The sequence below is a fragment of the Calypte anna genome, chromosome 1, assembly GCF_003957555.1.
Source record: "Calypte anna isolate BGI_N300 chromosome 1, bCalAnn1_v1.p, whole genome shotgun sequence".
NCBI lineage: Eukaryota > Metazoa > Chordata > Aves > Apodiformes > Trochilidae > Calypte > Calypte anna.
The window spans coordinates 190444376-190470820 of record NC_044244.1 but is presented as its reverse complement, the minus strand read 5'-3'; the positions used below and the strand labels follow the sequence as shown (position 1 = coordinate 190470820).

Sequence of the window (26445 nt, the reverse complement as noted above, 5' to 3'; positions counted from 1 at the left end):
AGGATTTAATACTTGATGGAGTACAGGTGACCAGTCCCTACAATACACAAAACCATTAAATGCTTTGTGGTGCATCAGACACCCTGAAAAGGGTAACAAACCAGGTTCCAATGCATGTAACCAAAACCTCTGGTTATCCTCAGCTGCACGTGGACTAGATACACCCATGTGCCAAGCTGGTATGGGGAAAAGGATAAGGAATTCCTGGTGGGGAAATCTCTGCCAGGGGGACATTTGGTACAGAGACATGGATAAGACACCACTGTTATGGCTACGTCCTCCTTCTCAGGCAGCTTTAATGCAGGGCTGCCAAAGGAGCTGTATCAGTTCCTTAGGGCCTTCTGCCATGGGCTGCAGTAGCAAAGATTCCTGTTGTCCCCATACTACCACACCAAGTTTATGTAGAAAAATCATCTACACACCTTGGTGTGGTGACTACGGTCACATATACACCTTGGCTGAGGAATAGGGAAGTCATGGCTCTCAGGCAATGAGAGCTGATGTGACTATATCTGACCACAGGTCAGACTCAACTGGGTTATAAATATAGCCCTGCTGGAAGGCAAATCAAGTCAGTCCTGCCTGGGGTAGGGGGTCTGAAGTCATGGAGTCCGCTAGGATCAGGACACTGCCCAAGGAAACTCCTCGAGGTTGAGAGACCTCATTTTACAGGTGAGTGATTGCACATTTTGGATCCTCATTTCTAAAGCTTAAGTATTCTTGAGTCAGTTGTGCAGTATGAATTCCTTATACATCCTGAACTTGTGGTTACTGATGTTGTCAGTGTTAAATAGTTTTCATAAACCTCATTTGTAGTTGGTTCTCTGCTGAATGATTTTGGTTAGAATAAAATTTATTTTGAGTTTATCACCTGCCTGACTTGATATTTGTAAGTCTCTGTGACACCTTCTTGACCAACTGGGTTCATGGTTGACATGTTCAGCAAGCTACTGACCAACACCTCCAGGTTCTTTACCTCTAGGCAGCTTTCCAGCCACCCTTCTCCAGGCCTGTATGTGTTGTATGAGGTTATTGTGATCCAGGTGCAGGACCCAGCACATGGCCTCGTTCAGCCTCACACAAGTGGCCTCAGCCAGGCTATCCAGGTCCTCCTGCAGAACCTGCCAGATCCGAGACAAATCCAGAAGATCCAAAGACATCTCTGCTTTGGCAGGGGCATAACTTGATCTTTCCTTTCTTGGACTTGTTATTTGCCTGGCCAAGATGAGCTGGACCAGAAACAGTATTCTGAAGAATAAACCATGCTTCTGAAAGTCTAATTTCTGGAAAAGTGAAAAATTAAGACTTTCAAGACCACCTGTCTAAAAGCATCTTGTCTTTGGCTTCATTGGCAGAGGCATGAAGCCTTTCTTACTGGCAGAGTTTGAAGAGAATGACTGTCAGGTGACTGTTATGAGACTCGCTGAGCACTCCCCGATGTGCCCAAGCTGTTAAGAAAAATTTCCTCTCTTCGTGGCTCAACCTATAAGGCATTTTCTCTCTCTCCCTTTATTTATTTATTTTTTATTTTATTGGTGGGTTTTTTTTGGTTTTGTTTTTGGTTTTGTTCTACATTGTTGCCTAATATTTGATAAGTCAGGCCCAGAAGCTGAACACAAAGAAAGGTCAAGTCTTTAATTTAGGTGAGGAGGTGCACAGGAAGGAGACAGAGAGGAAATTAAGAGAAGCTGTGGAGGCAACGTTCTGAAACAAAAAAAGTAATTGCCATCCTCCTACCTCCCCTCTCAACAGCAGATAGTTTTTCTTGAAGCAATGGAAGGCAAGGAAACCTCAGTGTCAGGGACTCCTGCTCAGGACATGCGAGTATTTCTTGGTGTTTCTCCCTGAACCTGAAACTTGACAGCTTTCTGTTTCCTTCCTCAGCCTGGGTGAGAAGAGCTACTTGTGTGAGGAGTATGAAGGGTGCTGGCATTGCAGGTACACAGACACCAGAGAGACTGGGATTCAGCAGCAAGGGGATAAGATGCTTTTCCCGGTGCTAAAAGCCACTTGAAAGATAAAAAATAAAGACTGTGGTAACCTTGGCCTTGCAGTCTGTGAGTGGCAAGAACTGAGCAGGGAAGTGCTGCCAGCAAACCCCTCTGTTCTTAAGCAGCTGAGGTCAGGATCACTGTCATCCCACTGGGATAGAATTTGGCAGGGAATGACATTTTTTCACAATTAGGGGAGGTCTCCCTAGCACTCTGTGATGTGAAGAGTTACTGATGACAGAGATACTGAAGAGTGACTGTGACATGAAGAGATCCCCAGGAAGGCCTTTGACTTGTGGCAGTGCTTCCTTAGCAGCACCCAGCAGAAGATGTGGTGATGCAGCTGGGTGATGGTGTATGGGTTTGAGCTTGACTCACCCTTGTGCATCTCTTGACTCCTGTGCCCATGGACAGCAGCTTGGACTGCAGACAGGAGGGAGTCCCCATGGGGGTGAGAGAAGTTTTGGGCTTTGTTTCCAAGTGGTGAGGCACAGGACAGTGCCAGGCTGTCCATGCACCACCTTGGGTTGGGTGAGACTTCCCAGACATTGAAGGGTTTTGAAGCAGGAGAGGGTAGCACTGCCCACAAGTGCACCTCTCCCAGGGCAAAGCACACATTTCCCATCATATCCAGAGAGCCATGAGCAAAATGTGGCTGCTGTATATGAGGGATGTTCATGGACACAGGTGACACCATAGAATTGGGGCTCCAAGCTTCCTGCAGGCAGTCGCACTAGGAAGGGGACCTTCTGAATGGGACCTCTCTTCTTCTGAGATGGCCCAGGTAGCTTGTCCCAAGCAGCTGAGCTGAGAGCAGTGTGTTAAGCAAGCAGCAACATGCAGTGCTGAGTGACTGGGACTGGCTAGAGCCATCCTCTCTCTTTCTCCTTGGAGTACAGTAGTTGGAGCTCTGTTTTATACCCTACTGATATGCTCCCACAGAGAAAAAGTAGCAGCAAGAAAAAAAAACAACCCCTGGATTAATTTACTTTTATAATTCTTCAAGGCTGGAGATGCATTTATATCAGCAATGATGTGAGCCATGGGAACTGATGGTAAAAATGAGAAAATAGTTCTTGCAAAAACTTATACATCTTGTGTTTGCATGGCTGCAGGGGGCCACCTGTACTCATCGATCACAAATGAATCATAATCAGGGCTGTACACCTGCTGCTTCACAAAGGCTTCCTTGTCTGCTGGCTCGGGGTACCAAGAAGCAAGACCATGTTTGTAGGCCCACTCAACAATCTGCAAAAAGACAAGCAAAATGAGCTGATGAAGTTAAGTTGGCACATTATGACATTGAAACCAACTGCAGTTTGGCCATGGTTGAATTTTCGCTCTTTCCCTCCTCTCCCCACTCAAAATTGCTTCTTTTTCCCCCCCTTTTTTTTCTCTTTGTGCAATTGCCTGAGTCAGCTGCACTTCATTCCTTGAATGAGGGAATGCAAGCTGCCTGCAATTACTGGCTGCTTAGAAATCAGAGAATCATAGAATGGTTTAGAGTTGGAAGGGACCTTAAAGACCATCTAGTTCCAACCCTCCTGCATGGGCAGGGACACCTCCCAGCAGACCAGTTTGCTCAAAGCCCCAACCAACCTGGCCTTGAATTCTTCCAGGGAGGGGGCTGTCACAACTTCATTGGGTAACCTGCTCTATTATCTCATCACTCTCAAAGAATTTATTCCTAAATCTCCCATCTTCAAGTTTTAGACGATTTCCCCTTGTGCACATCCCTGAGCTGGCAAAATGGTTGAAATGTGCAATTAAAGGAGAGCAGCCCTTCAGCCACCTCTACTCATACCCCTGAGATCCTCAGCCACACTGTGCATCCATCGGTAACTCCTAGCAGGCCAGTGTGTTTCTTAGTGGGTGTCCCCTGAACAAGAATTATAAATTTGATGCATACAGGGCACCAATGCCACACTTAGACATTAACCCCAGATCTGGAACAGTATTTAGGTACTTAGGCTCCTATCAAGTACAGATGGACAAGTTCCAAAATAGCACTTTGGAACCTAAAATCTTTTGGCAGCTTGTGCCATTCATTGTTTGAATTTGACCCTAAATCTGATTTTTCCAAGTGCTGAGCACTCACAGCTCCAAGCAGTAAAGAGAGCTTTGTGAGCTGTGAGGCAGCCAGAGACAGGGTTTATTTTTCACATTTGGGCTTTAATGATGGGAGGAATCAAAGCAGCAGTTCTGGCTGGAAGGAATCCTGAAAATTACTGCTTTAGGCTGTAGAAAAAGTAGAATTAGAAAAGCACAAAGTAAAAATTATGTCACAGCAATTTCTGCTCTCCTTACAATGGCAAGTAAAAAAAAGGTGGAGATAACTCACTTTCACAGCGATTTTGAGAGACACCTCTCTGATTCTGTCCAAGGGGGGGTAGAGTCTTCCTTCTGCAAGATTCTGCTCTGTCACCTCAGCAGCAATAGACTAGAAAGATGAGAAAGTTGGGTTATAGAGATGGTCTCAACATGTACAACATTCACCAGCATTGCTGAAACCTGTGGCTGAAACCTCAGCAGTGGCAGAGCTGGGCCTAGTTCTCAGTAGGAACTGCTGAACTATTCAAAATACATGTGTATACATTTCATTACAGGCTGAAAACTGGAGTCAGATGATGGAGGTACTGTCCCAGGGCAGTGGTTATAGAGAATTAGGAGAACCCTGTCATTATTCCTGCATCTCCGTAGGTGCAATAGAAGCACGAGCTTTCCCTGGGACTGGGAAAGGCTGTGGCTTTTTGCTGAGGTTGTGCCATTTCCACTCAACACAGGTTCTAGAAAACACCTGAAGTAAGTGCACGCGCCTCTTATCAATAAAAAAAAAAATTGTTTAAATGCCAGTTGGAAACCTCTGCTGTGAGGAGGAAGATATCTTCAGAGATGTGTCGGACTCCACAGGCAATGACTCCCAGTGCCACTCCTGGGAAAACATAGGCATTGTTTCCTTGGCCAGGGAAGAAGGTCTGTCCATTGGGCAGGGTCACCTTGGAGAATGGACTTCCACTTGCAAAAATTCCCCGTCCCTGATAAGAGAGAGAAAAAGGCATCCAAATTAAGAAGACACATCTTATATTTCTGCTGCTTGCCATGAACTACACTCAGGAACTCTGGTGACCAAGTGGACAAATCTCTATCCAGTCAGTGAGAGGTATCTCAACGTGGACACTTCTGGAGGGCCTGGACCCCAGAGCCATGAAGAAGGCCATGGAAAGGGCCACTGAGCACTGAGTAGGTGTTTGTTCTGCCCAACTGCAAATGCTTTCAACTTGCTGAGGAGTCCTCCTTCCTCTCTATCAACCATCTATGGAGTGTGAAGAGGGATTCGTGGAATAAAGGTCTGGGAGCTGTGTGATTGCCTGAGCCAGCAGCAGGGGATGGTGAGGGCAAAGGGGAGAGAGACATGGCCTCCTCTCTGATTCCAAGTCAATCTCCATGACAACAGTTATTCAGTGACACTGGGTCCAAGTTGGGTAATGGAACTGCTACACAAATAACAAGGTTGGCAAAACACAGAAAACAGTAACATGGGAGGATGGGATATCTCAGATGTGGGTGAAGGAGGCCAGTGCAAGCTTTAGAGGACAAGAAAGTAATTCAGGCTTGTAGGGACCCAAACTGCTGCTCACAGCAGACTCAGCTATCAGATCACACCAGGTTGCCCAGAGCTTTGTCCAGCCTGTTGCTGAAAACCTGCAAGGACAGAGACTGCACAAGCAGCCTGGGCTCCTGTTGCACCTCCTGGTTCTCCTCCCAGAGACCGAGTTTTTCTTTATGACCAGCTTGAACCTCTTTTTTGTTTTAATTTGCTGAGGTTGTGCCCTGCTCACTGTCACTTGTCCAGCCACCATGCACCACTGTGGTTTCCTCAGAACAGTCCTGGCCACAGTGTACCTGGAGGACTCAGCTTCCCTATGCTGAGCTCCAGTACCTCGGTGAGGAGGTAGCACTGCTCCGCTGTGCACTCCGCTTTGCTGGTGGGATTGCTCAGGGCAAACACGATGGGCCTCTCATTGAAGGCTGCCATGTCCTTCAAAATCTTCTCAGTGAAAGCTCCGGCAACGGCTGCAACACCTAAAACATCAACAGCAGAGTGATATAGTGCTTTCCGACTGACACCAGCACAGGGCTGGTCCCTCTCGAACGTCACTCAGTAAATGAACTGTGGGAGGGAACAGGCTCCATCTCTGGAGATGCAGGTGGAAATGTTTCTTTTTGTATAAATGCAAGATTAAAACCCTATTTCAAAATAAAGCCCTCATCTCTTCTGGGCAGAGCAGGGAACAGTGTTTAAGGCAGACTGGCTAAAGGTTCAGCACTTCTCCTCCCAAAGCCCTGCTCGAGCTGCCTGTTGTCACCCTCATCTGCCAGGGTCATGGTCACTGCTGAGAGCCTCAGATCCTGATCCCCTCCAGCACCTCCCTCTGCAGCCCTGTCTGGAAGGGCTCCAAAGCAGAAGGCTGTGCCTCATGGTCAAAGGGGAAAGTATGTGGAGAACACAAATGACAAAATAGGGGTAAAAACTCATTTCATTTTGACTGGGAGAATAAAAGGAAGCTCTGGAGTAAAGACAGAAACTCTCCTAAGAACTGAATTGATGTGAAAAGGTCATGCTAAGGAAACTTCACCTATAATTGCTGTAGGCTTCACTTTCTGCACAACCTCTTCCAGTGTGTTCACACTGGGGTGGTCCTGGGCAAATATTTCTTTCTCATGGTTCAGGTTGCTCCTGCCCTGTGAGGGAAAAGAGGAGTCAATCTTTATTCTGCTGGAAAAAGGTGGAGACATAACATAGTAACTCATCAGGTCATCTCTTGGCTCTCTACCTAAACCAGATTCCTCAGAGCAGGTCCTCAGCATCATCCAGTCAGGCTGTGAGCTGTTGGTGTAGTGTGGTGGTGGGGTTGGTCTCTCTTCCTCTCACTCCAAAACACATGGATTGTGTGGAGGAAGAATCTGGCTGCCAGGGCAAAGAAACTGTACTCATAGCAGGAGTCTCCTCAAATCTGATGAGGGACAAGGACAGAGGTCCTCAGGACTCATGGACTTCAGAGTAGAGCTGGGCCAGGCTGGACACCAAGCAGGACACAATGCTTCTGTTATAATACTCCATATGATAAGCAAGACATTCAAGAATGTTTGAGACCATGGCCAGCAGTGTATCCTACCAGACAGGATACAAATAGGCTCAGCCCAGAGCATTGCCCTTAGGGCAGCCAGTGCTGCTGGTACATTGTTGTGACCATCAGACCCAGTCCTCTGAAAGCAGGAACAGCTCTTCTGACACTGTAAAGCTACAGCCTTCACTCCAGGGCTGAGCAGAGGACCAAGGTATCTGCCTGCTTTGGCCTCTCTCTAGCTTGAAGGAGCTGGCAGGTGAGTGGAGCTTAGCTCTGGAGATAAATTTACCTTCACAAGCAGTCCCTTGGAATCCACCATCCAAATTTTTTTGATGGCATCCTCTCTTGAAATTCCCTCCTTTTCCATAGCCATGAGGATGAGATGAGCTATGCCCATGCCAGCCTGGAACACAGTATATAAACACTTCATTGGGGTATCAACATCTTTGAGGGTGAAGATTTTAAATGAGAGATGTGTTGGGTCATTCCCCAGCCCTGCACAAAGTGGGAAGGCTTTCTGCTCCAAGGCTCTACAGTGCTACAGTGTGGGGTTGATTTTAGTTTAGTTGGCTGATTTAGTTGCTGCTGCCATGAGTAAAAACCCCCAAATCCTCCAGAAGGTCAAACTGCCCATGAGGCTGGAGCAGTGGAGGTGGTACCTGGAAAGGGAGAGGCTGTCTCTATCTCTATCATTTAAACCAGCATCATGCTGCAGAGCAGGAAAGGGGTCAGGCACTGAGCTTGGTGACAATGTCAGGAAAGAGAAACTTCCAAAAGAAAAGTCCTCTTCTGTTCCTGCCTGAGGATGCAGCCCTGGACATGCTGTGTGTGTGTGTTAGGGGTCCTGCAGCTGTGCCCAGCCCTTCTCCCAGATGGGTGCTAATGCAGCAGGAGGATCTCTGTGCCAAAGCACAGACACATTTGTCAGGAGGGGCAGAGAAAGTGCAGAAGCAATCTTTGCATCACAGAGGGGTGGACAGTGAGCAATGGATCATCCCAAAGTCCCACAGGTGGTAAAGAGCTGAGCCAGGACACGGATCAATGTCTTTAGACCACAGTGCAGGCTTTACAAACTTCTTTCCACTCTCTCTTTGAGGAAGATACCTTAGAGACTACGTAACTCCTGCCATGGGGACAATATGACTGACTCAAAAAATTGAGGTTATATTCTTACTTTGAGTCAGAGTCCTTTTGACTCTATTGCTACAGAGGCTCTGGTTTACCCTAAAGATCAGCTCTGAGGACTCAAGCCATCCTCCCTGATGGTCCCACAGCCCCTTCATAAGAGACTTCACTCAAGGTTCTTAAAGACCCACTTCTCCCATAGGCAGCCTCATAGCATCCAGGAATTCTGCCAGGGACTCATCCGCCTTCTAGGCAGCACTGAGATCCTCTTGTGGGGCCCAGTGACAAGGAATCTGCTTGTCTGCTCTGTTTTCATGAAATTAAGCCTTGATTTTTCTTTCTCTGAATGTGAATTCAGATCAAATTTAGGAACAAACTCAAGAACATTCCTACCTCTCCAGCTCCCTGGAAAACAAACTTATGGTCAGCAAGCTTGTTCTTTGTGATCCTTAGGGCTGCAAAGATGCCAGCAACTGCAACAGATGCAGTGCCTGAAAAGAAAGAAACACCATGAGATGGTCATCCTGGCAACTGGATTGTCTACTCTACCTACTGATATGCTGTTAGGAACCTTGTGATAGGAACCATACTCTTAGAACCTGTCACTAAAGGGTCATACTGCCTTCCCAAATGCTTTCCCTACTCTGAAATATTAATTCTCAGAAGATACCTAGAAGGAGAACACCGATTTCCCTCTACACAGGCTCAAAGGGGTGCTGAGTACCAGAATGTCAGAAGTTAAAACCTAGCTCCCAAGGGTTTAAAAGCATGTGACTTGTCTAAGGTCACATAAGACTTCTGTTGCAGAGCAGTGGTCTCAACTTGGGTGCCCTTGTCACAAAACCATAGAATCATAGAAAGTTAGGGGCTGGAAGGGACCTTAAAAGATCCTCTAGTCCAACCCCCCCTGCCAGAACAGGGTCACCTATAGCAGATGACACAGGAACACATCCAGGTGGGCTTTGAATATCTTCAGGGAAGGAGATTCCATAACATCCCTGTTACAGTGCCCTGTCACCCTCACAGTGAAAAAATTCTTAATATTTATATAGAACCACCTATGCTCCAGTTTATAAGCATTGCCCCTTGCCCTATTGTTAGTCACCCCTGAGAAAAGCTTTACTTCATCCTCCTTGCACTTGCCCCTTACATATTTATTAACATTACATATTTATAAACATTTATAGACATATTTATAAACATTACAAACCCAGCTCCCTCAGCCTTTCCTCATAAGGAGGATACTCATAAGGATCCACTCCCTTAATCATCTTGGTCGCTCTGCACTGGACTCTCTCAAGCAGTTCTCTGTGTTTCTTGTACTGGGAGGCCCAAAACTGGACACAATATTCCAGATGTGGCCTCACCAGGGTGGAGTAGAAGGGAAGGAGAACCTTTCTCAACCTACTAGCCACCCCCCTTCTAATGCACCCCAGGATGCCATTGGCCTTCTTGGCCACAAGGGCACATTGTTGGCTCATGTCATCCTGCCATCCATCAGCACCCCCAGGTCCCTTTCCCCTGTGCTGCTCTCCTCATTCACCTTCACAGTCTAGCATCACTTTTCACTCTTTTTTTTTTTTTTTTTTTTTTTTTTTTTTTCCCCGTTTTTTAAATTCCCTGGTACCCTGACTCAGAGCCCTCATCATGCCTCACTGCCAAACATTAAGGCTTTGAGAACATGAGCTGGTCCCAGATTAGTGAGAAAGTACCCAGTATATGTACAGCAGAGTCCTGCTGTTACAGCCACCATGATATGCACAGCTTTCCACCCATCAAGGGAGGCAAATGTCTATACTGAATCAAACTGCCTTCACCCCACATCAGTCACAGTAGTGTTCACCTAATGTCCCATCCCGTGTGAAGGAACATGGTAGGAAAAAATCAAGGCATAGACTAATGAAGATGCAGGCACTGCTGGTATCTCAGGTCACCTGGGCAAGCTGGACACAGGTGTTAAAGGTGAGCTAGTAGTGAAGGAGGCAGCTTTGTCACTGAGTATCTGAAATTGGAAGGGACACATAAGGATCAAGTCCACTCATTTTACTCTGTAGCCTTATAAAGGATGTCAGTTGGAATATGCCCCAGTTCTGAAGCTGTCCCCAGCTTTAATGAAATCAGAGAGTCCACGAGTATCAGATCTTGTGTGAGTGGTCAGGAATGGGGTGGACAACTAACGAACCTGATTTCACCACAATTCCAGCATCTCTGATTTTCCTGCCCATTCAGCTAGCCAGTGCATCAGGGTGCCAACCAGCCACTGCTTCAGTGAGGTCCCCTCCAGGGTTCCCAGGGCCTGGGGTGCTGCTGAGCAGCAGGGAACATTTCCTGCTCACGGGCACAGCATGGCCATGAGCACTGGAACCAGCAGATGGTGCTGCCTCCCTTATCTGTCAAGGACCGAGACAATAAATTCAGTCTTACCTGCTCCTTCCCTTCAGCGCAAAACCCACAGCTAAACTAGAAATCTACTGGCGTATCATGGCATCTGGGAATGATGTATCTCATTATTTCCAAACAAGCCGAAAAGCTGGTGGAAGCACAGTTATTCTCATAGGGAATTGACATAGCTCACTTTGCTTAGGGAACCTGTATTAGCTGCTCTGACAAACAAAATCTTCAGTGACCAGACCAGAAGTGTTAGTCAGTATAACACCAACATTTTGTGTTTATAACTCAGAAGAATTTAGTTGTCCAAAAATGAATAATCAGTGTCACTTGAGAGTGATTCTGGTTTCGCAGAGGTGGCAGGGGCCATGTTCCTGCAGCAAATGTTAACACCAGGGTGTCCATGCACAGGCACATTAGGACAGAATGACAGCAGCATCATTTCCTACTTATGAGGGCATCCCAAGTAACACAAAGTGGACAAGACTAATGGCTGGTGGCTTTTCAAGCTTTCTCTTGCAAGTGTCCTGGTTTGGGCCAGGATAAAGGTGATTTTCTGTCTTGTCTTGGCCAGTGTTAAACCGTGACAGCAAGGAATCACTTGAGATGCCTGCTTTAGCAGCAAGGATGAATTTCCTTCATTAGCTCAGAAAAGAGTTTGTAACATTTTATTTCCAGATGACCTGAGTTCAGTCAGTTTAAAAGGGAGGTGATGGCTTGGGAACCAGCTGCTGAGTGCTCTGCTGCTTTGGCATTAACGTGTCAGCTCAGACAACTGAATGCTGGATATAAGGATTTCCTCTTGCTTCTCCTGCACGCCATCTCTGCCTTTTAAAGTTGCATTTAGGGTAATGTATTTGCCTGGCAAAATGCCATGCCATGCCTATTGGCTTAGAAAAATTACAGAGGAAGATAATGAACATCCAAAGAATTTAAAGGAACACCAGTTAATTGCCTAGTTTTTAGATTTCATTTTTTTCTGGGTGACATATAGCTAGCCCGTGCACATTTTCTGTATATTGGTAAGACTGAAACCAGCAGGACTGCCTGGCTTGCTGCTGTGCCTTATGTGAAGGGTGGGACTCCTCTGAACAAACATGAATGATCCTGCTTATGCTACAACACACAATTGAACCAGGTCAAATGAAATGCACCCTAAAAGTGTCATTACACTTTGGTAACTGGAATACAGGTAGATACTACTATTGCAGTTCTCTAAGCTGTGGAAAAAGAGATCCCACCCTGGCAGTCTGTACTTCAAAGAAGTGGAGAGGGACCAAGGTCCCACAGTTGTCAGTGATGCCAAGATTCTGACATGCAGTAAGACATGAACAGCCACACATATGGCCATGCATGGTCACACACTACCTCCCAGGACAACTTTGCACAGAAATCCCTGAATCCCCCTTGTGGGTGGGAGCAGAAAACTGATCAGAGGAAAAAAATCCCAAAGTGTAACAACTACAGTGCAACAGTGTAAGTATCAGGTTACATTAGCAGAATTAGATGCCTGGAATGTATTTAAAAGAAGAAAATGTTAACTGGAGAAGTATCTTGTTTCTCTTGGTCCTGACCCAGGCAAAATTTCTTTATGCCCTGTGCTTGACAAGAAGTCTGATGGGACAAATGCTGGTATCTCAAAACCCATTTCAACAGAAAACACTCATGAGATACCCAGCAAAGGGACTGTGGCTCTTTTTAAAATGTTCCTGGCAAGAATTTGAGATGTAGGGTGTGCAGAAAGAAAAGGGTGCATGGATCCAGTCTGCTGGAGCAGTGAGCAGTTTAAGAGCAGAGTCCTGTGAGACCGGGTGTGCCTTTACTCATCCCCCTGCACTTGCTCAGCAGCTCTTACTAACAGCAGGACTCTGTTCTGCTCTGCCATTCCTAATCCTCCTCCTCTCTCCCCAGAGTGTTTCTAATCCTTCCACATCTCCCAATCTGCATCTCAGTCCCATTACTCAAGTAATAAAGTTACTGTACCTTGGCCTCAGTTCAATATTTTTCTTTGATAATTACAGTTTCTAAGCATGGAACAATAGAGTATCTCTATGGAGGAGAGTTCACAGCTGGTTCATATAAGGAACTGGCTAATCATTGTTCTTCAGTTCCAAAAAGACCACAAAATAAGACAGAAGAGGAAAAAAAGCCCTTACTGTGAGCTGTGGCAAGAAAAAATCAACTACCCTTCAACACGTTGGTCTATCTGTTCTATTTGTTTTTCAGAGAGCCTGAATGCTGCTATTGCAGATAACAACTTCCTTGTGTAATTATCAAGAGACAGCTTGGCTGGTCTGTATCTGAACGGAGATATGGAGAGATACACAGAAAAGAAAGGAAAAGGCTTGCAAATCATCCCAGTCCATCCAAATCTCAATGTGAATGCTCAACAAAGTACCACAAAATAGCAAGCAGACCTAAGGAGCCTCTCTGGGGAGTTCAGTGCAACAGGAACAGCAAAGAAGACAGTAATTTCAGACTCAGGTACACCCAGGGCATCCCTGTAGATATTGAACCCTAACACTCAGGCACATTCAGAATCCTGTAAAACATACAGAAACTGTAAAATCCTCACAGGCTGAACTTCCACTTGCATTAATGTCAGCCAGAATCAGCCCCAGTAGATGTCAGTGGAGCTACACTGGAGCAGAACCAGGGGAGAAACTTCAAGACCCTGCACAGCTGGGAAAAGCTGTAGCCCAGAGGCACCCAGAGGCACCCAGCCCAGGGACCTGTCCTTCCTTCCGAGCAGGGAGAGCATTCAGGGGGGCAAAAGGCTTCACACCCGGGGGAGAATGACAGGGACAGTGCTGCCTGGCAATGACACCAGGGCTGCACCCTGTGTAAAAGCACCCACTGGCTGAGCAGGGGACGTGGGGGGAAGCAGGACCTTGCAGGTGCTTAGGGTCCTCCAGGTCCCCCTGTGCTGAGGGCTGGCACTGTCCTGTCACCTGGTCCAAGTGAAGGAGAATATCATCACCATGCTTCATACAATGCCCCTATGGAGTGACTCCCTCTTCACCACAGCTCACTAGTGGAATAGGTGGCCAAATTCAGCCTGATATTTTATTTTTTACCCTTCCCCTGCCTGCTTACACTTTGTCCTGTCAAAGTCATGCCAAGTTGTGGGCCCAGGGAACAGCAAGCATGAGTTTGACAGCTCCAGCAAAGGGCAGCCAAGAAAATATATCTAAATTTATGGATGCAAAGAAAGCATAGGGCTTTTCCAAATTCTGGTTCACATTAAATCCCTGCAACAGTTCCGCCTGTTACTGGAAAGCAGAGTGGAGCTTCTCCAGAGCCACTCCAAGTACCTAATCAAAAGTCTAATACAACAAAGCTGAAACAAAAAACTTCCGAAGTGTTTGCAGCTTAAGGTCTTGACCTCAGTGGCTGTGGGCTAGTGCTAGTCTTCCCACAAAGGCCCTCTGTAAGGCATTAAGAAAATAAACCTCAAAATGGTATGGAGCAATTAAAGGATAACAGCAGTCTAATACAAAGCATCAATGCTCAAAGAAGGAATTCACTTCCTCCACTAATGTATTCTGGGACATGGATGACTCAGAATCAGTGGCAGAATGGTGAATATCTGTCTGGCAATGGAGATGTAGAGCTCATCCTAAAGTAGATATGCAATGTAGGTCATCTCTAGATGCCTGTTTTTAATTCTTGCACTGTAAAGTGCTTGGACCATACAGTGCAGCACCTTAAAACCCCATTGCAGCACTGGTGTGTGTACCCTCACTCCTGCCCTCATGGCACCATCCAGCACACAGGCTGTGCCAATGGGCAGACCCAGACCCCTCATCCACAGAGGCACCAGGCAGCTGCCAGCACTTCATAAGAAACCATCTCTGTCCCCATCACAGCAGGGAAGACCTTCTGGATGCTGTTTGGTACCAACGAGACAAAGTGGGTCAGAGCACAGACTTGTTCTGTTCATTTTGCCTCCTGACTGAAAGATCACAAGCAGCTTAACACAGAGGTGTTAAGTTCTTGACTGCAAAGGAGGAGTTTGCAATGAGATCCAGTGAGCAACAGAAACAGCAATGAAGGAAAGCAGGAGAGGAAAGCAGACCAAATGTTTCAGTCCCCAAAATGACAGAAGATACAGGACAGATATTCAAAGCCCTGCATCACTAAGTCCAAAAGTGCCATCAAGGGGTAATGCAGGAGTTCAGGTCTCAGCAGGTCCAAAGGGTCTGGTAATGGTAAAGTCCCCACAGGACAGAGACCATCTCCACACCTATCTTCAGGCTGGGTAAAACCCCCAGGGAAAGCTTGCTGCTCAGGAGCTGCCTGGCAGGACACAGCCTGCTTTGTTCTGCACCAGGGTATGGTCCAGCACTCCCTTCCTATTGTGCTTCCCCCTCCTTAGTTTCCTGTGATAATTACTGATGCGTTTTCCACGCCAGCTGAAACAACAAAATGAGATACTGTACCATTTTAATCTGCTGAAATTAGTTAATGCTGAGCCAAAACCTAGCTTTGCCTGCTTCACACAGCACATGGAAACCTGCCTGTAAATTAGGCCACGTTTGCACATGATTGATTTCTAACTAGCCCAAATGTCTGAAGCCACTCAGATTTGCAGAGCTGGAGTCAGCCTGTTCCCAACTTTAGCTGAGGCCTGAGAGCAGTGTTCTTCCAGGCTGAGACTGCTTCCTGAATTGTCCTGGAAAGGTTATGGAAAGGTTATCTGCTAGGGCAATGTGAAAAGATGGTTGGTGGATCAAGAGATATTTTGAGGCTTGTCAGTAGTCACACACCCAACAACAAAGGAGAATCATTGCTCTAAAAAGTGTGAAAATACCCAGAGAGATTCTGCAAAAAGTGATAATCCTGTGCATTGCCTGTAGACTGCTTTAGTTCTGGAAGGACTTTAAAAATACAAAAGGCCGAATGTCTTAAATGTGACAAGGGATTTGGGATTTCCCATCTTGAAGTGCCTTGAAGAAGCCTCATTTGCAGACTCTAGGTGTCCAGGATTTTATAAATCTGTGTGTTTACAGCATCTCAAACTGAATACAGACATAGCTGACACACTCAGGTTGGTGGCTCTTGCAGAGGATATCAATGTTTTACTTACATTTGGTCTAGTTTTAAGAGACTTTTCAAAAGAGTTTTCAAGATTCCCAGAGCTAGGAGACAGTAAGCTTCATGTTTCTGTACATATTTCATAAGGCACAGGTGAAAGTTTTCTGAATTACATGATCAGGTGTCATTAATTCAATAATATGTCAGAGATTTCTTAATTTTTTCTGCAACTCTGCTGTTCAGTACCAGGCAAGCAATCTAAGCTTGAAGAATTCATGTTTGATATGGCAGTGTGGAGGGTACCACACTGATCAACCAGGAGAAGGAACTTTTCATAGGAAAAGATAAGGCTGGAGGAGGTGCCTGGAGATGATCTAGCCTGGTATCTGCCTAATCTAGGGCTGCTTCCAAACTAGATGAGGTTGCTTAGGGCCTTCTCAAAAGATAAAACTCCCAAAGTCTCTATGCACAGTTCGTCCCAGTGTTCAATCCCTCTCATGGTGAATAATATTTCTATGTCTGATCAGGTAATTGAATAATAATACTGAAGGATCTGTGTTGGAACATAAAGATTTCAGCTAAGAAAGCCAAGTAGTCCAATTCCAGACACAGGCTGAGGGGTCTGATCCCACTTTTGCTTAGCCCAGGCACAAATTCCTGCTAATCTTTTGGTTAGATGGTGCACATCTTTGAAGGTTGTGTTGGACTGGAGAGACTCTACCACAAAAATAGTGCCATGTGCACACAGAGCTCTTAGTCCCATGCTGAAAACCATAACTGTAGAAATTTACAGGATTTCTATGGATTCTTCTTACTTAATCTGTTGAATAATCCCTGCTAAATACATGAGTACTGAAAGATGCACCTAGGATGCTGAGGTAGGTGGTGAACATGGCTAATGGCATTAAAATGTCTTTGAAAGGTTTTGCTAATTGAGGAGGTTCCTAATTCCTTAAAAAAGACAAATGTCACACTCATCTACAGGAAAGGTGAGAAGAAGAATCCAGGGAATTTAATCTCAGTCAGCCTAACATCATTACCTGGGGATTACAAAGCAAATCTTCCGGAAGGTGCATCTAAGAACATGAAGGTGACACCTAGGAACATGAAAGTGACACCTAGGAACATGAAGGTGACTAAGAACTGCGTGGATCTCCCAGGGCAAATCAGGCCTGACCAGCTCTGATGCTTTCTATGGTGAGACAACTGGCTCTGTGGACAAGGACAGGGCAGCAGGCATTGCTTTCCTTGACCTGCACGAGGCCCTTGATATTATCTCCCAAAGCATCCTTGTAACCAACTTGGAGAGGTACATACTGAACAACAGGAGCATCAAGTGGGTGAAAAAGTGGCTGGGCTGCTAGGCTCACAGCCTGTGGTCAGTGGTACAAAGTGGCCAATATTATTTAAATTCTATTAACAACCTGGATGGTAAGACAGAGTGCATCCCCAGCAAGCTCATGGATGATTACAAATTTGGGATAGTGACTGATACACTGCTGGGTGTGTTTGTCATTCACAGGGATCTCAGCAGGCTGGAGAAATGGGCTCAGGGAACCTCATGAAGGTAAATGTGGAGTCCTGCAACTTTGCAGAAGAAGACTTAGGGGTAATAATAAGTTGAAGATAAGCCATCAATGTGCCTTTGTGGCACGAATTTCCCACAGTCTGCTAAATTGCACCAACAGAAGTCTAGGAGCAGGACAAGGAAAGTGATAATTTCTTTCTATCTCAGCACTTCTGATGTAATCTGCAGATTAGAATCTTAAGTTTGGTGTTCTCAGCACAAGGAATATCTTGACACCCTGGAGCAAGTTCAGAGGATAGACATAAGTATGACCAGGGTGTACAAAGAGGACTCAGGGACTGGGGATAGAATAGGCTGGAGAAGACTAAGAGGATGCCAAATTTCTGTCCACAGCTACTTGCAGAGTGTTTGCAAAGAAGCCACATTCTTCTTAGAGACACCCAGCAAAAGGATGAGGGATAACAATCTCAAACTGCACCTAGGGATGCAAAAATTCTGATTAAATTTTAGAGGGAAAGTGCACAAGGAAGATGTGAAAACTTTGGCACAGGCAGCACAAAGAGTTGTGAATATCAGTTCCTGTAAATATTGAAAATTATTGTTGGGATAAGGTGTAGTGAAATGAGGCAACCAGGTGCCACTAATTGCCAGGGAGTGAGCATGAGCTTGTGTCAAGCCCACCTGTGCCTAATTAGGGCGGGCCCCCACTGCACATGAGCAGGACCAGGGGGCCAATAAAAGGTGAGTCCTGAAGCACAGGCTCAGCTCAGTCCTGAGCACGTCTGTGGAGAGGTCAGTTGCTCTTGCAGCAATGGCACTGATCTGGGCTAGTCAACTCTGAGAGCCATAGGCTTAGAGCATTGCTCAGGAGTCTCTGCTGGAACACCTGGCTGCCTCATTTCACTACAATAAGGCTTTGAGGAAACCAATCTAATGTCAATGTTGGATCTAAGTTTGAAATCACTTTATTTATGGGTGATGTCCAGAGGACCCTTCCAGACTAATCTGTGTTTTCTTGAACAAGCAAAGCCATAGAAGCCTCTCACAGGGGTTCACAAGGCTTCATAAGGCTTTTCAGTTGTCTGCTTTCTGTTTATTGCTGTGAACAATTAAGTGAAGCAAAGTTACAGCAGGAAGAGAAAGAGCAGGATCTAAAGTATTCTCACGTCCCTCCAATTCCATATGTGCTTCATCGTGGGACTTTACTGAGAAACAAGGAAGAAGTGACAATCAATTTTCTCCCATGGAGCTGAAACTGAAGCTGTTGCCCCTTGTGTGAACCCAGACAGAGTTGGGAAAGGGCTGAAGTCATTACCCCTGTAGAGGAAGGAGAAGCACTCCCTTCACAGGGAGCTCCCATGGAGGGGCACTGCCAGCCAGCTCCTGCTGTCTCCCAGGCTTTCAGAAAAAGAGCAATCACCTCATCCTGGTCTGTGGTACCTGGCAGGCATCCCACTCAGCATCAGCAGGCTGGCTCCAGCAAGGAGGGGTCTGACTCACTTCAGTTCTGTGGGGTTAGGATGGATTTGGCAATATGGTAATTTGTGTGACCAAAAAAAAAAAAAAAGAGAGAAATGGAAGTAGTAGGTGTTAATATTTTACATTGCTTTCTGGTCTTGTCAGCCCTGGGGCAGCAAGAGGGAGGCCTAAGGGAGATTAAGTCGAGTAATTTATACTTTTTTTCCCATATCTCCTCTGTGTGTGTGTAGACACATGGCTTTCACAGACCCATTAACCAATGGGCAATGAATATAAATTAGTATAGCTCAGGCCTGACCTAACCTGCACTATTTGTGCCTAAGATGTGTTTTTAATCGATATACGTAAAACAATGCCAGCTCAGAAGCTGGAATAATTCAGGCTTCAGGAGGTCTGTTCCTGCCTGACTTCAGTAAAATCAATCAGCACTGCTAAAACAAGGCTTTGTACTATTCTCATTATTCATTTAAAACACAATTTGCATCAAACTCTTCCACCTTTTTAAGTAGGCAAGTCATGGAACTCTATCCTGAGAGAGAGCCTAAAGCAAAAACAAAGAGCAGGAGGGTGTAAGTGAGAAAATGGTGCTTCCTACCTTTCTCATATGATAGAGGGATACAGAGAGGTATGTTAGGGGGGGGAAACAGATTACTCATCCCAGTTTCTACTCCATTAATCTTTGACAAGATGCTAAAACAGAGTTAACTGAGCAGAACCGAGTTACATCAGTTTCCCAAAGGTCCCCAAACTCATTCTTGACTAAATTCCTGGCTTGGAATCCTTTTTCCTTTCTGATGGCCACATAAAGAAGCCTGAAACAGTGGCTTGCTTCCCTTGACTCATCTTTTGTCCATGCAAAAGAATAGCAGGAGTTCTTTCCACATCTAATATCCTGAAACCAATGCCAGCTCTGAGAATATAAGAGAATTTAGTAAGAGGTAAAATTTTATTGTGTTTACAGATGGGGCCCAGTTTTCTTCAGAGGACTAGATATCTCCCATGCACTGTGACACACATCTAACTAGGGAGAAGACATGGTCCTTTTTATGGCAAAGCTGTTTTACAGCAGCCTCCTAGATGTGGTTTGCCCTCCAAAAGAGTAATTTCCAGGAACTGTCTGAGCCATTTAGCTATGACCTATGACCAAAAAGACACTATAAAATATGCTCCCTCTTCCCACTCAGAATCTTCAGTTTTGCTTTAATATTTCATTTCTCTTCTCTCTGTCTAAGAAGCTCTTCAATTCACCTGGAAACCCTTCCAGTTCTCTGTAGTCCCCTGAAGAAAACCTACATCCAAGCTCATAGACCTGCCATGTTGTCTGACCTCTTTTCTTTTAGTACCTGAGTCCCCTTCCACTTGCAGATAGAAACTAATCCAAAATAAATTTTTACATAGTCCATAAACTTCATTTCCCCATCTCCAGAAAAGTCTGAGTTCTTGGTTCCTGCATTCAAGACTACCATTAAAAATGTATCTCCTTTTTCTCTTCTCTCAACTGAAAGCTTTTGTGGGTGACAAGAACACCCAGCGAGTCTTTGTCCATGGGGGAATCTATCTCACCTTCTCTGAAATGCCTTAAGCTCCACAGCTTCTAAATCCTCTTCATCAATGCATCTTTGAGAAGGATTGTGCACCCCATAATACCACCCATATTGTCCTAAGCCAAAGTCTTCCTCCTTCTTGTTCCACTACAGTTATGAACAAGCTGCTACACACACTGCCAAATATTTCTAGATGGGCAGCAGATGCAGAAATAGTGCTGGAAAGTTTGCTCACAAAAGAGTCATCATTGTGTGAAAAATGACACTGGCATTTCTTCCAGTTTCTTTCAAGTACAAGTGAGGATAAGCCCAACTGACTGCAAATAATCAAATCAACAAACCTCAGAAATGAGATGCAAGTAGGACTAGGCAAAAGAAGAAAAGATGAGGAGATTCACAGGAGAATAACTGGTTATTTATAATCACTTGGAAAGATCCTGTCCCAGTTGGATGGCAAACAGCCTTTCCCATGGTTTAAAGCACAGTCAGCACTAGACCAGGATGCCACCAATATTCAGCTCATGTCTCTCTGTGTATCTGAGCAATTCTGGTGACCACTGAGCTTCCCAGGGCCTGGGAGAGGTGATGGTTATAGACCAGCTTGGCTGCTGTCACTGCTCTTTGGTGACAGAAGAATTATGGGAACTTCTCTAGGGAAGAACGTAACTGTTCTCAGATTCCCCTGGAAGTAACATGTATAAAGAGCAAAGCAGTTGGTTTACCTATTTGTTTGTGCATACAATAAGGAGGGTAACAATAAAGGGACATTGCCAGGATCAGTTAATGACCATCTGGCTCATGGAAACTGAAAGGCTTGTGTAACTGTTAAAATGCCATCATTGTTTCACCTAAATTATAGCAAATTAATGTAACTCTCTAAATTACCTTAATCTAAAGCATGATCCATCCTTTCCTTTAACCAACATTGCTGCAGTGAACAAATAAATTACTAAAAACAATGGAAACTCACTTTTCAACATAGACTGCTGTGCTCTGGCTTATATTTTAAATGCTTATGTATAAACTCTTAAATTTATCATACATCTGAGTGTTGTGTAGTAAGCAGTCTTGTGATCTTAACTGCCTCTCCTCATGAGAAGGTGAAGGTTAAATGTGTATTTTCCTGACTGTACTTACCCTGAATATCATCATTGAATGTGCAGTATCTGTTGCGGTATTTACTGAGGAGGCGAAAAGCATTAGCATTGGCAAAATCTTCAAACTGGATCAGGCAATTCATGCCATACCTGCAAGTGAGTGAGTAATTAAAAATGGATTAAAATATTTCCACAACATATATAAATCTTAAAATTTATGTATATACAAATCTTTTACCAGGACAATGCAACTACAGCCTCTGGCACAGATATAAAAGTACCATAAGAGAAATGATCCACAGTAGCAGCCAAAGAGATCACACCCTTCCCAAGTCTCTAGGAATAAATTGCATTTATCATCTGTCTACACAAGAGGCACAAAGGTTTCTTATTATGAATACTTCTACACCTCTCTCTCTCTCTGTCCATACTCATCTTTGGACTATTGCTGTGACAAGTTTTCAATGGCTCATTTACCCATGAGCTTCTCAAGTAAAGGAGATGCTCTTTAGCAATGAACATTGCAACTACCATATTGCAGTTCAGCAAATCTGTCTGCAAAGGGCAAGTCAGTTAAAAGGACATCACCAAGTGTCCAGTTTAACTGTAGGTGGCCAAGAGAGGAGAAAAGGCTGCTTCATGGTGTGATTTCATAGCCACCTTTTTATGCTTTGGAAATATGTTTCTCTCCACTGAGTTGCATTGCGGGAAACCAGAGTACAATGACATCTAGTGACCCATGGAGTCACAAGGCAGGAAATAATTGCAAAGTTTCCATAATTATACAGGAATATTAAGGCAAGTGTGCAGTTTCAAAAAAACTAGGCAATATTCAGGCTTCTCCATAGCTACACACTTGCAGCACTTTGTGTAATTCTAGGCTGCACTGAAGCTTTGCTAATAAAATCTAAAAGGGCCACAAGTACTCTTTTCCCTCACAGAAGTGTGATGAGGCAGTGGGAAAAGCTCAGGGAATGGGTAAAGCAACCATTAGCAAACCCTGGGCTGCAGGCAGCTGAAAAGGCTCTAAATAGCTGCACTGTGTTGGAGACCTGAGCCTCTCTGGGACTGCAAGCAGTGCAGAGGCAGCATCACCTTACACACCTCCCATCCAGGCTTTCCTCCTTGCCACTGAAACCCGAGGTAGGGACACCCCTGCTTTAAAATAGAAATTGATACTGGATAAAACATGTTCCTCTGAGAACTGTGGCTGCTGTCATGAAAAGCTCTTTTCAAGGCACTTGTAGCATGGGCAGCGAGGCCCTTCTGGGAGGGCATTGTTTTTTTATTATTATTCTTCATTTCAAGTATGTCTGTCAGCAAGAAGACAATGATAAGCACAGACATTGTGCTGCTTCATTTTTCTGTCATGAGAAACTCTTGCTCCATAAACCCTCTGGTTTGAAAAAGGGAAGAGGGTTGGCTCTGACATTTGCTTCACATTCTCTGTCATTGCTTTTAGAAAAGGATCATGATGAGGACAGACTCTTTATCAGGGCCTGTAGTATTGGGACAAGGGGTAATGGTTTTAAACTAAAAGAGGGGAGATTCAGACTGGGTGTAAGGAAGAATTTTTTTACAGTGAGGGTGGTGAAACTCTGGCACAGGTTGCCCAAAGAGGTGGGAGAGGCCCCATCCCTGGAAACATTCAAGGTCAGGTTGGATGGGGATCTGAGCAACCTGATCCAGGTGAAGATATCTCTGCTCATGGCTGATGGGTTGAACTAGGTGACCTTTACAGGTTGCTTCTAACACAAACTATTATCAGATTCTATGATTCTACGAATTATTTTAGTCCCATGTATTACTTTTAGATACAATAAAATTCTGATTCAACTTAATGCCTCACTCCAGTTGTCTCCTAATATCCCACTAAGTTTAATCTTTGCAAAATAATATTTGCAAAAATTTCCTTGGAAACCTAGATGCTTTGGGTCTTTGTTGAATTGGGGACACAGAAGTTGTGGAACTTTTCTATGGGGTCTGCAGTACAGAATCATTCCCAGAGGGAACTGTCATTGTTCCTGTCACCAAAGAATGGGGCATGGCCACTTTACAGAGCTGTGTGTGCCAATATCCCATGGCACTGTATATGTACCCCACATCTCTCCTGAGAGAGAACACAGTGCAGAAGGGTTAAAAATTGCTTTCAAAATTAGTCTGTGTTCACAGTGTGCCACACTGGTAGCTCTGGTAGCTTTAAATATAAAGTATATTTATTCCCCACTCTGCAACGCTTGGTGAGCCCTCTCTATAGAGGGAAATGCAAATATGACTGGTCAAAAAAGTTTTGTCTTATTTACAGTGCTGAAAGGAGCAACAGAAAAGCTCTGTGGAAAATCCCTTCAGCTTTAGCTGAAACACAGCTCTTACCAGTGGTTTAGGCATGGATTTTCCAGGGGACCAACAGACTTTGAAATTCAGCAGGATCTAGGTGCTCAGGTAGGGAAATTCCATACTTCAAGGGGGAAAAAACCCTAGAAAAGGGACTGGACAGACTCTCCCCTTGGGTTTGTGACTCTGAACAGGACAAATTCTTTCCTGTACCCCATATGACAGGCCATGCTACACAGCTCAGCAGCAACTGGAATCTACTGAAATTCTGCATTTCTTTTTATAAGATGCTCTTACACTGCCCCCCAGCATTCTGCTGACTACAAGTTACACTGAGTATCTGAGGGACAGAGACTTAGGCACATTAAGTCTCTCTCCTGCAGATTCTGGCAGCTGTCAAGGAAACATCCAGTATCAAATTTTCTTCTGAAATGCTGGGCAATAGTCTGAAAAGCAATAGATGAGGATTCCTAAGACTTGGAAGTCAAAATGAAAATTGTGGATATCCAAGCAATTTGTGCAAATAAGACAAAAACTGACTCTCAAAATCAATTTTCTAATGAACTCTTATTTATTGTTTGAATGTGCAAGGAAAACATGGCTAAGAGGGAGATGACACCATCCAGAACATCTGCTAACATCTCACAGCAAAGAATTAGCAAATCTTTAAGCAAATTTAGTTGCTATAGAAACTATTTCTCTAACACCAGTCTTATTATTTATTTGTATCACCGAGGAAGTGACATTACTGACTTCTTAATAACATCAGTGATCTCAGCCAGCATTAGCAAACGTGTGACCAGCTCTTCAAAGAGATTAGGGGTAGGTGGGTGAGTTTCCCTGACTTTTGAGGACAGAATTCTTCTCTGGTCCTCCCACATTCCAGGTCTGAAGCATGAGATAGTGCACAATTACTTCTATTTTTGTCTTCAATAAATTTCTATTAAGCAGAACATAAGGAAAGTATGGTGGCCCATAAACTCTTCATTTCTCTTCCAGCTCTGAGTTTGACAGGACAGTGCTGGAATGCAAACTCTTCACTGAGATATTTTGTTTTTCTCTGCATTATGTTTGCTGAGCTTTAAAAAATACAGATCACATTTTTGTTTTCATCAAAAAAGACCACAGATTAGTCATGGCAACAACCTAGACCAGATGCTTTAAATGAAAGAACCAATTTAATGACTACTGCTCTGTCTTATGGGTACTTAGGTGGCTATCTGCATCAGTTCTAAGATGATCTGAGCAGTCTAAGGATAAACTTGCCAAGTAGTAGGAACAAAGCAACTGCTGGGGCCATTCCAGTAACATCCTTGTGAGCATCATCACAATGAGTCAGTTATCCTGTCCTTCCTCCACAGCACAGGAACTCAAGATCTGTGTAACATGTTTCATTCCAAAGGACTTGCTCTACAAAGTATTTGGATCAAGTCCAGTTGTAAAATATAGCTAATTTGGGACTGGAGGACAGAAGTGCTTTAATGTGCAACAATGCTTAATAAAATCCATTTTAGGAGAGAAGGTGGGGAAGATGGAGTTCAGCCAACAAAATGCAGCACAAATTAGGATTTCTTCCACTTTCTTCTACTTTTACATAACTAAACATTCACTCTGTAATGATGAGCTAGACAACTCCAGCTGATATCTCACACAAAGGAGAGAAAGAGGTACATCCAGTAGTAACTTCTCTGAACTAGTGGAAAATGGAAGCAGATAGCATCTCTGGAGATGCCTTTCTCCACAGTTGTTGTCAAGAGAGTCTAAAATTACCAGCTTAAATTTAGATGTCTAACTTTAGATATCTAAATTAGGAGAGATAATCTACTGTTATCTAATTGTCACAGTTGGTTAGAAAGATCTTTAATTATCAACCTTCCAACTGCAGTGCTCTGCTGTCCTTCAGAGCCTGCAGCTTCTTTGTTGATCTTTACAGAAATTGCAATGGTCCATTTCTTGTGGATTGTATCCAAGTCAGGGAACATGGAAATACTTCAGGATGGGATGAAATATACTGTCCAGTCTCCTTCTCTCTAAAAACTAAAGAAATGGAAAACTGGATTTTAAAAAATAATTGATTATTGTATTGCATTGGAAATGTAATTTCCAATAAGAAACAAAAATTAATAATTTTTTGCTAGAGGAATCATTTTAGTGAGGCAAGCTTTTTTCTAGCCAGCTAAGAAATTTTGCTCTGTTTAACTTCTGAGATCTGAGAGGAATGCAATCCCAGTTTGTACACACTGAAGCACTTACACCAGGCTTGCTGTTTATAGGTGCAGGATGCCTCTTTTTAGACTAAGAGGTTGTAAAGTGAGCATTTGAATGAGGGTATCTGGTGAGCCCCTCTGTCATGTTTAAATATCCTTAAATTTGTGGCTAGAATTGAGAGATCCTACAAACTGCTGTGGTAGGAAGAAGCTCCAGAGGTCAGCCTGCTTGGCTTGCAGCCAGCTCTCATAGATTTTTCCATGCTTCCTCTGATCCATGTGCCTCACCTTCCAGCTGTAAGCACGAAGAAGAGTTTGAAGCCAAGAGCAGGAGGTCACATCAGGACTGAATGTTTTCCAGTCCAGGAAAGGCATGGCCAGCTCAGGTTGGCTCCCTCCTGTAACCTCATCCTGACTCCCAGTGATTTATCTTCTCTAGCACGTTCCATCATCTTCTTGGCATCTTGACATAAGCAGTCAAACACCCAAGATCTGATTGTGTTTACCCAAAACAAAAGCTCAAATGTGGGCTTTTAGGACTTTTGACTGAAAAGATAGATTGAAACAGAGCAAGTGCCAACCTCCA

At 44.5% G+C, this 26445-nt stretch overlaps 1 protein-coding gene across 3 annotated transcripts in view; it reads right to left on the bottom strand.

The window, feature by feature from the left end:
- Nucleotides 1–1549: 1549 nt before the first annotated feature.
- ME3 (malic enzyme 3) overlaps nt 1550–26445 on the bottom strand; it is a 127140-nt gene continuing 102244 nt past the window's right edge. For all 3 annotated transcript variants that reach the window (XM_030457966.1, XM_030457950.1, XM_030457958.1), the window contains 8 exons: nt 21359–21468; nt 8639–8736; nt 7410–7523; nt 6629–6734; nt 5932–6074; nt 4853–5026; nt 4333–4431; nt 1550–3239 (listed from right to left, as the gene is read on the bottom strand). In XM_030457966.1, coding sequence (XP_030313826.1) covers nt 3078–3239; nt 4333–4431; nt 4853–5026; nt 5932–6074; nt 6629–6734; nt 7410–7523; nt 8639–8736; nt 21359–21468 — 1006 coding nt within the window. In that variant the 3' untranslated portion in view covers nt 1550–3077. The remainder of the gene's footprint in view (nt 3240–4332; nt 4432–4852; nt 5027–5931; nt 6075–6628; nt 6735–7409; nt 7524–8638; nt 8737–21358; nt 21469–26445) is intronic.